At 37.2% G+C, this 15,546-nt stretch overlaps 1 protein-coding gene across 1 annotated transcript; it reads left to right on the forward strand.

The window, feature by feature from the left end:
- The first annotated feature begins 5,726 nt into the window (after nt 1-5,726).
- Nucleotides 5,727-13,879, forward strand: FGF20 (fibroblast growth factor 20). Its single transcript, XM_004323884.3, has 3 exons — nt 5,727-6,012; nt 11,443-11,546; nt 13,634-13,879. Exons 1-3 carry the CDS (start codon nt 5,727-5,729, stop codon nt 13,877-13,879), a joined length of 636 nt encoding a protein of 211 aa, XP_004323932.1.
- Nucleotides 13,880-15,546: the final 1,667 nt, after the last annotated feature.

Raw genomic sequence — 15,546 nt, forward strand, 5'->3', positions numbered from 1 at the left:
AACTATCGAGTGGAAATATCTTGCCTGTATCTAGTGAGGTGGATAGGAAAGAAAAAAAGTACAAGGCAAAAATTAAACTATGTTGTTTATTACTCTTGTTGGTCTCTGTGGGTAAAGTGAGAAGTGGGGCTGGATTACAGTAGTTGACATTCCTGGAACTAAGGAGAAAATAACAAAGATGTTCAATTTGTGTTAAATTTTCATTCTGCCTGAATTTGCCCCCCCCCCAAATTATGTGACTTCATGGTAAATTAATATTCCTTTTTTCACGTGTGTTTAATACTCTCCACAGAAAATATCCAACCTGTTCTGGTCAAGGTTTGAGATTTTGTGCAGACTGAGGCCCTTCTATGCAAATAGTTCAAATTCAGGAATTCTGATTTACCTTGACTACTTTACATAATAGCTATTGAATTTAGATATTCTCTCCTATAAATGAAGTGCTTCTAATATTTAAGTTGTGAACTTTCAAAGTTTACCCTAAAAACTTAAATTCTGATGTAATTTCATTCTTACAGAAAACTTACAAGAATACTACAAAGAACTCCACATACCCTATACTCAGTTTCTTCAGTCAACATTTCACTGCCCTGTTTTATCATCCATTCCTTCTTTTTCTGTGTATAGTCATATATACATTTTTCCTGAACCATTTGAGAATAATTTTGCAGACATCATGTCTCTTTATCCATAAAGTTTTATTTTGTATTTCCTAATACCTTTCTTTATATATTCACAGTAAAATTGTCAAAATTAGGAAAGTTAACATAGATACAATACTATTAATTAATTCACAATCCATATTAAAATTTCCCCATTGTTTCAATAAAGTCTCTGTTTGTTTGTTTGTTTTTCTGATTCAGGCTCCATAACAGGATCATCATCACATTTAGGTTTCATGTCTCTTTAGTTTCCTTTAATCTGGAACAGTTCCTCAACCTTTCTTTGTCTTTCCCGATTTTGAAATTTTAGAGGCATATAGGCCAGTTGTTTTGTAGACTGTCTCTTATTTGGGGTTTAGCTGATGTCTCTTCATGACTAGATTCAGGATGCATTTTTGACAGTGACATCAAATAAGTGACATCATATCCTTCCTAGAGTGTCAAGAGGTATATGGTGTTGGTTTGTCCCATTATTGTTGTTTACTTTCATTACGTGGTTAAGATAGTATTTACTAGATTAATCCACTATGAAGTTATTATTTTCTTTTTGTGATCAAGAAACAATTTGTGAGGGGATATTTGAGACTATGTAAATAGCCTCTTCATCAAACTTATAATACACTAGCCTAACCCCACACACTGAGAAAAATAATCTTTGTAACTTAAATTTAGTATCTATGTATATTTTTATCTTTAGACCTTGATTATACAGTAAAAGAACTGTATTTGAAAGTTACTTAGTTTTTTAAAAAAATATTATCATTCCCTTCTGTGTGGTTATGTTATTCACTTGAATTTAGTTAGGTTCATTTGTTCCTGGTTTTATTCCACCCCCCCTCCCCCATTCTTATTTATTTGACTTAAAAAGATCTAGAACGTTAACATTTCTCTAAAAGTCCAAACTCTATAAAAAGTTCTCAAAGACATGTCATTTCCCATCTCTTCTACTCCATTCACATCCAACTCAGGTAGACAATTAACAGCATAACCAATTTCATTCGTTTCTGATTTATCCATCCCGTGTTTATTTTGGGGGAAAAAAAGCATATATAAAAGTTTCTTATTTTCTTTCTTTCTTACAGAAAAGATAGCATCCTATGGGTAAAGCATGCTAAAACTTTGCTCTTTTCAACTAATAGTATTTTCTGGAAATACTCCATGCTAATTTAAAGAGATCTAACTCATTCTTTTTTTCCAGGTATGTAATGCTCCATTGTGTGAGTATACATAATTTATTCATTCAGTTTCCCATGTGTGGAAATTTATGTTGCTGCCAATAATTTGTAATTACAAATAATAGATAATGTTGGGCAAACGTACTTTTATTTTATTGAGTGTATAAGTCATGACTTTTAAATCAGCTTTTTTTCTTTTTCTCAAGTTATACACATGTAGAAGTAACCAAAGGCATAAACTCCTTTTTCATGTGCAAAAACAAAGATTCATAACACTATGCTTGCTGAAAATCTATATAGGAATTATATAGCCTGGAAAATTGTAACTACGTTTTGTGGAAGTAGAAATTGTACCACATATTTGTATAACAGCAAGGCAAGTGTGGTCTCTAGGAAGTATAGGTAAAGTTGATTAGATTGCAATGTATACTTAAAAGCTGAATAATGCACTCTTGTAAAACACTCTTCAAAATTATTTAACTTCCCATGATATCATCACAGCATGTGCAAAAAAATCTTTAGTGTTATCTTTTCCTGTCACGTGACTAGTGCAAACAAAAGAAATCCTTATCTTTTTGTTTCTATTCTGGCCCTTTATAAAATGGCATTAAGCACCATTCAAAACTTACATAGTAAAGGTTTGGTTTGAGGAAAAAAGATTTATTTTGTATTTCAAACAAATTATACTTGCTAAATTATAAAGCAAAAATTTTCCCACCAACTGAAGGTTTCTAGCATTTTACATGTATAGAATAGTTTATAGTTTTAAAACCACTTTCCTAGATATTTTTACATTGAAGTCTCATAGCAACCCTTGACGTAGAGAACTAGGCAGGAGTTATATTGTATTTAATTTACAAAAGAGGAAACAGAGGCATTTAGAGAGTTTGAGAAAATTTCTCTGGGATGTAAGACTGGACTAAACATTGAACTAGAATCCAGGACATCTTTTTATTCTTTATAAAGTGGATTGTGCCTATTTCATAGCATTATTGTGGTGATCAAGTAAGGCAATGGACTTGAAAATGTTAAAGTTGTACAGAGATAGTAGTTTTATTATTAAAATTTGGGGGCTTTGGTGACTATGGGTAAAATTTCTCTGTATTTTACTATTTTGTATATATATGTATAAACACACACACATATATATCTATACATATATATGTGACCCAAGAGACTTAAACAGACTGAGAGATATGAATCATACAGCAGGACTTAAACTGTTCATGTGGGGAAATATTTTATAGACTGAACTAGTGCCTCTAGGAGCAAGTGACGATGCTATATAACCATTGCGGAATAATTAACAGCATTACATATTGTACAGAAGTTAGACCTTGAAACAAAGCTCATTAAAAGGTACTTGATCTTAGTTTTAAACCTTTAACTATCTTCTTTAAAAGTGATCAGTGTATGTACTGGCTACTTTAGTTTTCCCGCTATGAGATTCACACAACTTTGATCTAACTTTCTTTGATTTAACACTGCAATTAAGAAGATTTGGTTCAAAGTAAAAGCTCATTGGTTGATGTTTTCCACTGATGTGATAATGTTTACACAGATGTGCTTTGAAATCTTGATTATGGTGGATTTGGGGGTCCTACCACAAGACAGATTGCTGTTATTTGAAAGGTGAAATAATATGACACTTACCTGGTACAACCTTTAAAACAGACTTAGCTGAGTACATTTCTAAAGTGATTTATCTGTTTATTATTTTTAGCCAGTGTTTTTGTTTTATTTCATATCTATCAACAGTAAATCACTTGCTTTAAGGACTCTTTTATAACTTGGTTGCACAAGGGTCAGTACTTAGGACCGTAGTGATGAAAAGGTGTAACTTTACCTACTTTAAAGCACCTGCCAATTAATTAGCAAAAATCTCTTCAGAGCAAATAAAATAAAGCAGTCCCATCCATCTGCACTCCCAAGTTTAGGCCTTTGCTAAACAGACCATGAAACAGGACTGAAAAAGTAATCTTTAGTGATTCCCTAAAACTTTTTGCTCAGGGGAAGCACAAAAATCTGCCAAATGATTCTCAGCTCTTCTGCCACTGAAAAATTTTAACTTAAAGATCTTAAATTTAACTAGTGGTGCAAAACCAAAGTTTTAAGTTTTAAATGGATGTGTATGCAGCTCCTTCAGCTCAATGACTTTTGATTTCACAAATATGCACGGGCAGTCCCACATTTTACTAGCGACTTTTTGAGTCTGAAAAACACATCGAGAATCAACACCGTTCTCCATTTAGTTGTTTTTATAATTCAAATGTGAACAACCCCCAAAATCTAGTCTTAAAGAAAATGCAACTAAGAACAGGGAAGTGCTCTTAGATTGGATAATGGCCCCAGAGCCCACTCATCATTTATGACACTATTACAGATATTCATTTTCTATTCGTGGCAAATATAAGAATGTAACCCATCTCTTTTCAGCCTACTTGGATTTACTCTTAATCCCTAGATTCATAATTATATTACATTACTATATTAAGTTGATTAGGCATGGACATATATACACTACCAAACGTAAAATAGATAGCTAGTGGGAAGCAGCCACATAGCACAGGGAGATTAACTGGGTGCTTTGTGACCACCTAGAGGGGTGGGATAGGGAGGGTGGGAGGGAGGGAGATGCAAGAGGGAAGAGATATGGGAACATATGTATATGTATAACTGATTCACTTTGTTATAAAGCAGAAACTAACACACCATTGTAAAGCAATTATACTCCAATAAAGATGTAAAAAAAAGTTGATTAAAAGTTCACAAACTTAGCACACAACTTTAAATTTCCATATAGATATAAGGCAATCTTGGTTGTATCTTGTGCTACCTGAGTAAAGATAAACATTAAAGAGAACCTGGGAAGGGGGAGGGGGTGTTCCTAACCTAACCTTGATTATGTAAAGAAAATCCCCCATCTAAATGATAAAAGAAAAGAGTAATGCTTGTACATTTTATTAGTGTTTTAAAATTAGTGAGTTAAACTGTCAAAGCTTTGATTTTCCTTTCATGTGTGTCTGGGCAGGTCTAAGCCTCAGGTAACGCCCTTTTTCCTTCTCCCTCTCTTACCTTTCTTTGCACCTGTCCACTGTAGGCTCCCAGCAGCTCCCAAGGAGTCCAATTCTCCTCTTCTCTCCTTTTCCTCCTCCTACCCATCCCCTCCTCCCCGCCCCCGCTCCCAGTTCCCTCCCTTCCCCCCTTCCCTTCTTCAATATACCTGCCAAGCTGGGCTCCTTTTAGCAGCGATCTATCACTGCAAAGGAGCTCACATCAAAGGCAATCGCACGGCCGCCGCAGAACAGCATCACGGTTGTTCCAAAGACAACCCCAAAGAGCGGCCTTGACTGCGCCTCCCCGAAGTTGCTGGCCAGCTTTGGCCAAGTGCGGGAATGATTTTTGCGACTGCATGGATAGAGAGCCGTCAAGGGCCCCTTCTGGTCACTTCCGAAGAGCAAAAACGTGAGAGGAGGCCGGTTTAAGATTTCAAACAGAACCTCCCCAGCGAGCATGAAAGGACTTGATTAGCATATGTCAAGAGGACCCGCATATATACTGTGTGTATGTACACAGGACTCTCATCCGTTTGCGGAGTTGGAGCCCCAGGCCCAGCCCCAGTATTGGCAGCGGCAGCTATAGATGTTTCTGCAAAGCCAGCAACCGGCTCCCACCTACCCCAGGAGAGAAGATCGCTCCAAGACAGTGAAAGCCTCCCTGCTCTCAGTGCAAAGTTCATCCAGCGACCTCACGGGACTAACCGGGCCTTAGCTTGTTTGCGCTTGTTTGGCTATAATTTTTCTCCATTCACCTCCCCATCCCTGCTCCATTTTTTTTTATTGGGGGTCTTTTGTTTTCCGGATCCGCCGCCTCTCCCTCCGGCCGCCCCATGGCTCCCTTAGCCGAGGTCGGGGGCTTCCTGGGCGGCCTGGAGGGCTTGGGCCAGCAGGTGGGCTCGCACTTCCTGCTGCCTCCTGCCGGGGAGCGGCCGCCTCTGCTGGGCGAGCGCCGGGGCGCGGCGGAGCTGGGCGCCCGCGGCGGGCCCGGGGCTGCGGAGCTGGCGCACCTGCACGGCATCCTGCGCCGCAGGCAGCTCTACTGCCGCACCGGCTTCCACCTGCAGATCCTGCCCGACGGCAGCGTGCAGGGCACCAGGCAGGACCACAGCCTCTTCGGTACGTACCGGCACCCCGCCTCCCGCGCTCCTCTGCTCCCCCTCTTGCGTCTCCCTCCCCGTTCGCGGATGGAGTCGGGACTACGTGGGGCCGGGAGCCCCCGGAACCCTTCCAGTGTGAGGTGCTGGCCTGGGCTGCTGGGCGGCCAGCGAGGCACCGGAGGACTTTCCCCGCCCGCGGGCCGCCGCGGTTGCCGGCCGGCCTGCTGCTCCAGACGCTGAGGGCAGGAGGAGAAAGGGGGGTGCTCCGCCCGCACCTGGCTGCCCTGCCCTTCCTGCTGCCTGGGACACCGAGCCCTGGACTCGGAGCCACATCTTTCCCGCACTCCTTACCTCGCCGGCAGTTTTTTGTTTTTGTGTTCAAAATCCCTATTATTTTCTCCTACTTCCTCTCATATTTCCCCTTAACAAAAGTTAACAACCGGAAGCTTCTTTAAACCTGCCCTGCAGCTGTGCAGTTGATGAGTCTCCCATGGCTACTGCTCAAAGGATAGCTCTAACATAGGAGGCGAGCTTTTACGTGTCTACCTAGAGAACCATAAATGTTCACCTGAAAAGGTAACAGATTAACTTTCCGTGGGTACCATCGCTACTGTCAGGCTCACCTGCCTGCAGTTCTCAGCGCTCTTAAAGTTTGGTGAGGGGGAAAAAAAAAAAAAAAAGCTTATCCGGCTACTGAGCATGCCCAGTCCTTCAGCCGAGATCCTCTTTAGAAATTGTGAAATCTGAAAGCAAAGATCTTGGTATTGACCTTAGGTAAGAGGAAATGGGGAAGCGAAAGAAGATACGGGTGGGAACACAAAGGGACGTATTTCAGAATACCTCCAACAGTGCCTGGGAGCAGAAGGGGTTAAAAGAAAGAAACAAAAACAAAAACAAAAAAAAAAACCCGAATGATTGTTAAGGCAGATTGTTAAGACACTAGATTGGGAAACCATAAGGTCTCGATTGTTAATTACCCCCTAACTAGCTGCGTGAGTAGCACGTGCCCTCACCGGTCTAAGCCTTAGTTTTCTTGTCTGTACAATGAGGTTAAATCAGGTGATTCTCTCAAGATGCTCTCCTGTTCTAACAGCCCAGAATCTTTCCTCCACTGTGGAAGTTTTCATCATATTAGAGTTAACTGGCTAGCACTCTCAAAGGATTTTGATCATCAAACTTGGGACTTCATTAGAGAGAATCAGTGTATTTCATTTTAAAGATACCATTTACCTGTCAGCAGCAATGTGAAAGGGCCTAACATAGTGTCAGTTTTCCTTTTCTTTCCTAAGCACTGGAATTCTTTGAGAATCTCTTCTCTGAAGGGCCCTCTCTTATCCTCACCCCTGTTCTTATTTGGCTTTCTTTTTTTTGACTTGTAGTCCTCATTAAAACTTTGGGGAAGTGTAAATCTCAGTTTGAGGGGCATTTGTAACTCTGGATGTAGAAATGAGCATGTGGTGGTCATTTGGTAGCACTTAAAGGCTTAGAAAATTAACTTTTTAAAACCCACATGTTTGCAGCTTCCACTGATCTCTTCCAAATTCCCATTGACTATGAGTCCAGAGTGTCATGACCTAGTGGCCCCCCTTGGGGTCACTTTCAGAAAGTAGTTTCTAAATTGAGGAGGCTGAGATTCTGAGTCTAAAGAACTTTGTGACACCAGGTGGCTCAGTTCCCTTGCCTGTAAGAATTACTGCATTACAGAAAAACCCTCCAGCTACCAGAAGGATTTAGAAATGAATGCAAATGTGATAATGCCTATAAGTAGAGCAGGTACAAGTTAAGCTTAGGTAATATTCAGACATCTCCCCACCCCCCCCCACACACACCGGGATACATAGTATAAGCTTGGAAATTCTATTTTTAAGACCCTTATAATTCAACCATAATCTCTCCAATGTCAAGAGTTGCTTCTTCCGCTTTGTGTCTCTTTATAAGACTGACTCTACGGGAAGAGATTAGTAAATATTTATAGACTTGATAACATTCATTAAACTGGTATTTTATTTCATTCCTTAATAGATGTTGCATATCAGAATGACCATCTTAGTAGAATTTTTTTTTTTTTGGCTAAAATTTTGTATGCTTATTTAGTAATTGGAAAAATATGACTTGGACTGATGTTTGTGCTGGTTTAAGCCACTCTGTGGTGCAAGGGTACCTATCAGAACAAAATATTTACTGTTACACAAAGGAACGATAACCCAGATTAGCATCGTAGCTGAAAGGAGTAACAACCTCTAGGACGCATTAGAGTGCATCCTAGTGGCCTGTGATAGCTAAAACATCATAATTTATAACGAGAGTGCAGGTGAGAAGAAAGTATATATACAACATGTGTAATATTATAAGCTTCTCTCTATATTTGCCTTCTCTTTTTAGTGCTTCAATTATTAACTATGAAATTATTTTTCTCTCTAAAAATTCATTTCTGTGTCATCAAAGTAAGAATTTTGAAAATGCTTAAGATGTGCTATTTGAGATGTTAAAGTAACTAACATTTTTGATAATTTATACTAATTTGGCTATGATTCAATAAAAAATTCAGAATACTGTGTTTTAAAATTTCAAAACCACATCAATGGAATATAAACAAAAAGATCCCTGTAAGGTTTAAAAAATTTCCTATCTGAGTTAGCTCTGTATTTATAATAGAGTTTTCCTGCACAGTAGTACAGTAGGAAGATTTTACCTAATACATAAACCTGGAATCATTACCTAAAAAAAAAAAAGTTTAGCCTGAGATCAAACATAATTCCTTTAAAGACCTTTCTTTTATTCTCCCCTATTCTCCATAGATTTGTCTGATGTGGTTGCATTGTGGGTTGACTCACCTCTTTATTATGATTTTAAAAAAGGCTGGCTTTGAAAATGATACCAAAAAGACAAAGTACCTCCAAGTATTTTTATGGGACACTAGGCATTAGAAAATCTATCTAAAATCTGTGATTACCTCTTAAGGAAAGCTTTTCATGTCTACTCTTTGTTAAAGAATTAGCTTAGTTGCCACCTCATATTATAAATAAGAAAGACTTGTCAAATCTCATTTAAGAATCAAATGATTACAAATTACTGTGTGGTATACTATTTCCTTGTGGAGAAAAAACGATCAGAATTTAAAAGTGTGGCTAAAATCTTTAAGAGGAATATGAAAAGCACATAACTTTTTTCCCATCAGCCCCTATGAGCCATTGCAAAATTATTTCGACCTTGTTATATGTATATGAGGCTTTGGATGTCGTTTAATGAAGTTGAAGCTATTGAATATAATTATTCTAAGAATATATATAATTTCTTGTCTTTGTACAATTACATATTTTTTGACAACATAACGGCATTATTTTAAGATGAGAATTAAAGTGTAAGTGGTTTACAATTTAGTTTTGCAAGAAAAATGGATACTTTATAAGATCTGTTTTATAATTGATTTATATGGAAATGAATCTTGTATTGTACTTGAAAACTAGTTCTATTATACAGTCTAATCAGTTAATCAGTTCCTGTTCTTTGAAAGACAAGAGCATCTTAACGTAAATCAGATACTTAAAGAGAATTAAGTTACAAGTGAACTGCAGTACACTTCTCAGTTTGAATGTAACATTCATTACAACTTCAAGTAATTATACATTTGTAAGTATATCTGGATGAAATTCCATTAACGTATCTTCTTCTACCAATCATGTTTTGGGCCTATATTTTTGTTTCTAGCAGGAATCACTCACTAATGAGCTTGGCAGTACATTTAATTTTCCTTTACTTCCCACCTCTATATCAGTCATTATAATGGCTATCCTATGATGTCTGTATCTTCCTACTATATCTTACCTCCTCTCTGCCTTAGGCTCTCATACAGGGACAGTGACTCTTTCAAGCCACTTAACAGGCAATTTAGCAGTACGATATTGTTGCTGTAAGATCCTTGTTAGCTCTAGTGCTCTACATGATCTCCTAATAGTTTGCAAGAGCTCATTTGAGCTCTTCAGAATCTATGTTTAGAGCTTAAGCATCCATGTTTCTGCCAAAGAGTGAATTAGGATCTGGACAGAACAGAGACCTCCATATACGCAAATAGCCAGATTTTGTACTTTCCTTTGGCCTTGGGAACGTCACGTGTCCAAACAAGAACTTGTATAATAAATCAAGAAATGACTTAAGATCAAGAGTCAGGCTAAATGGTACACATTTATACTGTTTGTAGAGCTTAAGAGGGAGTGAAGGGGTGAAGGTAGAAAGCTATTGAGGAAGGCAGTTCCAAGCATAGAAAGTACGTCTATATACTTTTTCACCAAAGAGTCTAAAGAGAAGAACAAGACAAAGACGTTAGTCCAAAGGTTAGTGTGTGCAGAGAAAAAGAATGATGCAGAGGGAAGCATTAAGGTTTTTTGTTGCTGTTGTTTTTGTTTAACTATGGTGTATTAAGAGTATTGAGTGGAGAGTTTTCGGTACTAATTTACCTATAGATAAATGAAAATAATTCTGGAAAGTTATTGAAAGCAAAATCTACTTGCATGCTAAATTCTTGGTATTTGGCTATTACATTTCATGAATTATAAAGTCCTTTTACTTCTCTGAACCATAAAATTTATTTTTAAGGATCGTGGGACAGGAAATAGCATATTATATAATCTGTAAATTTTGAAACTACTGTCTTGTCCTCAAGAAGCACTGTTTTGAAGTACAAACATTGGATTAGGGCTCAGAAGATGTGAGTTCAAGTATCTGTCCTATTAATTACAAATATCATGCCTTTAAGCAAGCCTCAGTTTCTTTATATGTAAAATGGGATAGTAATATCTTCTATGCTTATCTTAGGAGGTTGTTTTTGAGGACCAGATAGAAAGTACTGATAAAAGTAGAAGCCCTTTATAAACTACAAAATACTAATACACCCATATAAGGTATACTGGCTGCTGCTAGAAAAAAATTTACTTGATTCATAGTAAGCAAAAACAAAGCAAAACAATTAATAGAACATGGTTGTAGTTAATAGAATCAAGGAGGAGAATTATGAACACCTCTATTATGTACTAATTTTATGGTAATAATAGTTTCCATTTATTGGGTGCCTAAATGTGTTAGTCTTTACCACTCTCCTGTAAGGAAGCATTTCACCCATTTTGCGTATGAGGAAATTGAAGTTCAAAGAAGACAAATGACTTATGTAGACTAATCAGTAAGTTACTGAACTGGATTCAAACCCAGGTCAGTCTGGTTTAAGGTTTTACACCCTTAACATTTTATCACGATGAACAATTTTTGGTTTTTTAGTTTTATTCATCTGTAAAATAGGAGGCTCATCATAATGACAACTGTACATCACTTTTCAGTTTACAAAGGCCTTCCACATACATCATTATATTTAGCAATTTGATCTACTGCTCTTTGGAAGATTTTCATTAGTCGTATGTTCTCTAATAAATGCAAATCATTATTTTGTTTATAAATTCAGGTATCCTGGAATTCATCAGTGTGGCAGTGGGACTGGTCAGTATTAGAGGTGTGGACAGTGGTCTTTACCTTGGAATGAATGACAAAGGAGAACTCTATGGATCAGTACGTATTTTTTAAAAAATTATTGTAATTCATTAAATAATGACTATCCATTTTATAAGTAAAATAGCTACTGATTATGCATATCAGAAGAAATACATAAACAACATCCTTAAGTAGAAATTAAAAATCTAGATCCTGATAAATTTCCACATGTCTAGGCAGTAGTATAGCAACTCACTTTCATTTCTTTTTTTTTTTTTTTGGCTACGTTGGGTCTTTGTTGCTGCATGCAGGCTTTCTCTAGTTGCTATAAGCAGGGGCTACTCTTCCTTGCAGTGCGTGGGCTCGTGGGCTCAATAGTTGTGGTTCGCCGGCTCTAGAGTGCAGGCTCAGTAGCTGTGGCACATGGGCTTAGTTGCTCCACGGCATGTGGGATCTTCCTGGACCAGGGATAGAACCAATGTCCCCTGCATTGGCAGGCGGATTCTTAACTACTGCGCCACCAGGGAAGTCCCCTCACTTTCATTTCTTAAACCCTAAAACTTTATTGCTTTTAGCTCACTAGTTTTTTTTTCTGCCCATTATCCTGGTACCAGAGACAGAAAAATGAGAGCATTTTCTTCTTGCCATGTTAGATTCTTTTCATCTTTACATTCATTTAATATAAATTTTCTCTACCTATTATTACCTTCGTAGATAAGTATACATCACTGACTTGCTGACCTTTGCAATATAGGAAATGAATGAATGAAATCTTAGGATACCTTAAACAATAACAGAAAATGGCAACCACACTAGTTGGACCGTATCTGCAGACTTGATAATTACAGTAGCCATGCTCTTACTCAGAGTTGCATTGGGCAGTTTTTAACTTATCACTGGGGATAAGTGCACACATCTGTAGGTCTACTATAAATGTTTTAAATATGGAACTTACAGTAAACTTTTCAAGTTAATACTTCATCAGTATAAGGTTTTTTTAATTTTCTTTTTTCTTTTCTTTCCTTTTTTTTTTTTAACGACAAAGCAGCAAAAACAACACAAGAATTAGAGCAACAGGATAATATAAAACTCAACCTGCAGTACTATGTAGATCTTTCGCTTTCACTGTATCATTTTTTCGTTGTTCGCAGTTGCTATATAATTGTAAGAAAATTGTTAAAGTGTAAATGTGGGCCACTCCCACCCATTCCCTCATGTGAAATCCCTTCTTAAAGTCGAAGTCTCTGTAGCTATTTCCAAAGAGAATTTACTTTTATGATTTAGCAGATGACACTATCTGGTACCTTCTTTTTTCTTAAAATCTCAATTGAGACCACAATATACAGTTAGAATCTCAATATACACTGAGGAAAATCGGTTATCATATTTCAGTAAATGGTACTCCACTTAATATCTGTCCTTCTAAGGGCAACACTTGCCCTTTCCGGGCTTTCTGTCAGCTCAGAAGAAGGAGAAATAATGCATTGTGTAATCTCCTAAGAGTAGAATTACAATTGAAAGAGGAAAACATGCACATAATCTTCCTTCTTCATGTATGTGTCAGATTAAAAAAGCAACTGTAGTCTACCCCTTGGGATAATATACAGTCCATCTTGAAAAGACAAGAAATCACTGGGCTTTTTACCTAATAGTAATATCCAGATATAAGTTAATTGTGGGGATTATGTCATCAAACAATAAATTCATAAAGGGAAGATATATGACTTGGAGTGATGATCTTGAGTTAGGAATTTGAATGTTAACAAGGTCTTGAAACATTTCAAGATGGTAGTGGAGATTTGCTGTGTAGAACTTTGGCATCTAATGATGGAACAAGATAAACTACAGGCCTATTTGCCAGTGATGGTGATGGAAGGGAGGTCAAATGGAGCATGGGCAAGTTTAGAATATTTATTGTTTGAAAATAAAATTGAGAATTGACATTTAACTTAGAGTTCTGTAAACTAAACTGCTGGATGGAGTCACCTGGGAGAAAGAATTCCAGATAACATGAGAACTAAAACAGAACAAAGCAAAAACAATCTACCCTCTCTCCTTCTTTGATAAGGATATAGTTATAGGCAAATAAATAGAGAGTTGAGACTTTTCTAAGGAAATTCTCTTAAAGATATCTTTTTCAATGGCAGTTATCTTCTCTCTTTTAGGAGAAACTGACTTCTGAATGCATCTTTAGGGAGCAATTTGAAGAGAACTGGTATAATACCTATTCATCCAACATATATAAACATGGAGACACTGGCCGTAGGTATTTTGTGGCACTTAACAAAGATGGAACTCCAAGAGATGGTGCCAGATCTAAAAGACATCAGAAATTTACACATTTCCTGCCTAGACCAGTGGATCCAGAAAGAGTTCCTGAACTGTACAAGGACCTACTAATGTACAGTTGAAGGGTGATAGTGTCTTTACTGAAGAACCAAACTACAACTATTCTTTCTTATTACAGTTTGCATCATAAAATAATAACACAGGAAGACCTTCAGAATGTTATGGAGTCTATTTTCCACTGGGAGACTGAATTTGGAAAGAATATTGAGAACAAACAAACAAAAAATATCTTGACTTGAAGTAGATCAAGATCTCTCTTTACAAGTGGATTAAGTTCCCTCGGGTACACTGGCTCTGTCCTCACTTGTAGATTGAAGCTGAAAATCTGTTAAACTGTGGGTAATGGGAACCCTACCTAGTTTGCTGCTGGTGCCTCACCTCTCTGGAGTATGTTTACTTTAAAAGTTACATTAAAAATAGATACTTCATGTTGAAGAGATGTATTGACATAGTTGGCCAAGATCATTGCTACATAAATTTTGAGAACCTTGTAGGATTTTGCAGGTTACGGCATTTTATGTAAAAAATTTGGGTGAAACATGGACTATGAAACATGCCACACCAAGACGGAACATTTTTTTTTAAAAAGGATGGACCTATTTATACATTTTCAGTTTGCAAATATTTATTATATATATTTATTTATTAAAGAGTTTATTTTTTACTAGTATATGAAGATAATACAAGAGAAAAAAACAACAAAAATTTCTTTATCGTGCCATTACTTTGTTGTGATGTCTTGGGCTGTAAAGAAGACATCATTATTGCTACACATTAAACATAGAATAAGATCTTGAATTTCTTTTTAAAAATAAAGTATAGCATAGATTATATTTTTTTGCAGTCAATTGCCTTCTAAATGTAACATTGGTTTCTTTGGCCTAGAAAAATGCTGTATCAATTTGTATTGAACTCAACACACATTCAAAAAGGGAATTAAACATTTTAATTTTTATGTTTTGGTTTCATTCCTTTTCAGGTGGAGTTATTCTACTTATAGGACATATTTTTAAAGTGACAAAATTCTGAGTTCCTAGAGAAAAGCTTGATATTTAGAGAACTTCTAATGGTGAAAATTATTGGACATTATAAGCCATTTATGCTTACCTATTTTCTTAGTCTGGCAAAGCCCATTTCTTTTCACCCACTATGATCACAGAAAGAATGTGTCTTTGTGGTACCACCATTAATAATAGTAAGGCTTCATCTACCTATCCGAGTGTGCTATCTTTTCCGTTATAGCCGCTATTTTGTCATTATTTCAATAAACAGTCATTAAGCCTACTATGCAGAAGATACTGTGAGGCACTAAGGAAAATATGGTGATCAAGCCAGAGGTGGGTCCTGCTTCATGGAGCTTAACGTCTAGTAAGGGAAACTAACGAACACCGTAACTGTGAATTGTGACCTGCTCTATGAGAAAAACAAGGTTCAGACACAGAAAAAAAGAGAATAAATTTAGATAGAGTGAGTCAGAGGCTTCTCTAAAGAGCTGACATTTCTTAAAGGATAAGGCTAAGAGGAGAATAAGAGCCTTAAAGGAAGAGGAAACAGTGAGTCTGGAGTCCCTAAGGTGAGAAAGAGCTTTGTGGCTGGAGCTGAGTGACCAATTGGGAGAGTGGCACATATAAGTTTACAGAGCCACACAGATACAAATCCTGTAGGTTCTTAAAGACATTTCTGAGGTTTTATTTGCTCCTACCCAGCAGTTGTCAATGTCACCACCCTC

The sequence above is a fragment of the Tursiops truncatus genome, chromosome 21 (assembly GCF_011762595.2).
Source record: "Tursiops truncatus isolate mTurTru1 chromosome 21, mTurTru1.mat.Y, whole genome shotgun sequence".
NCBI lineage: Eukaryota > Metazoa > Chordata > Mammalia > Artiodactyla > Delphinidae > Tursiops > Tursiops truncatus.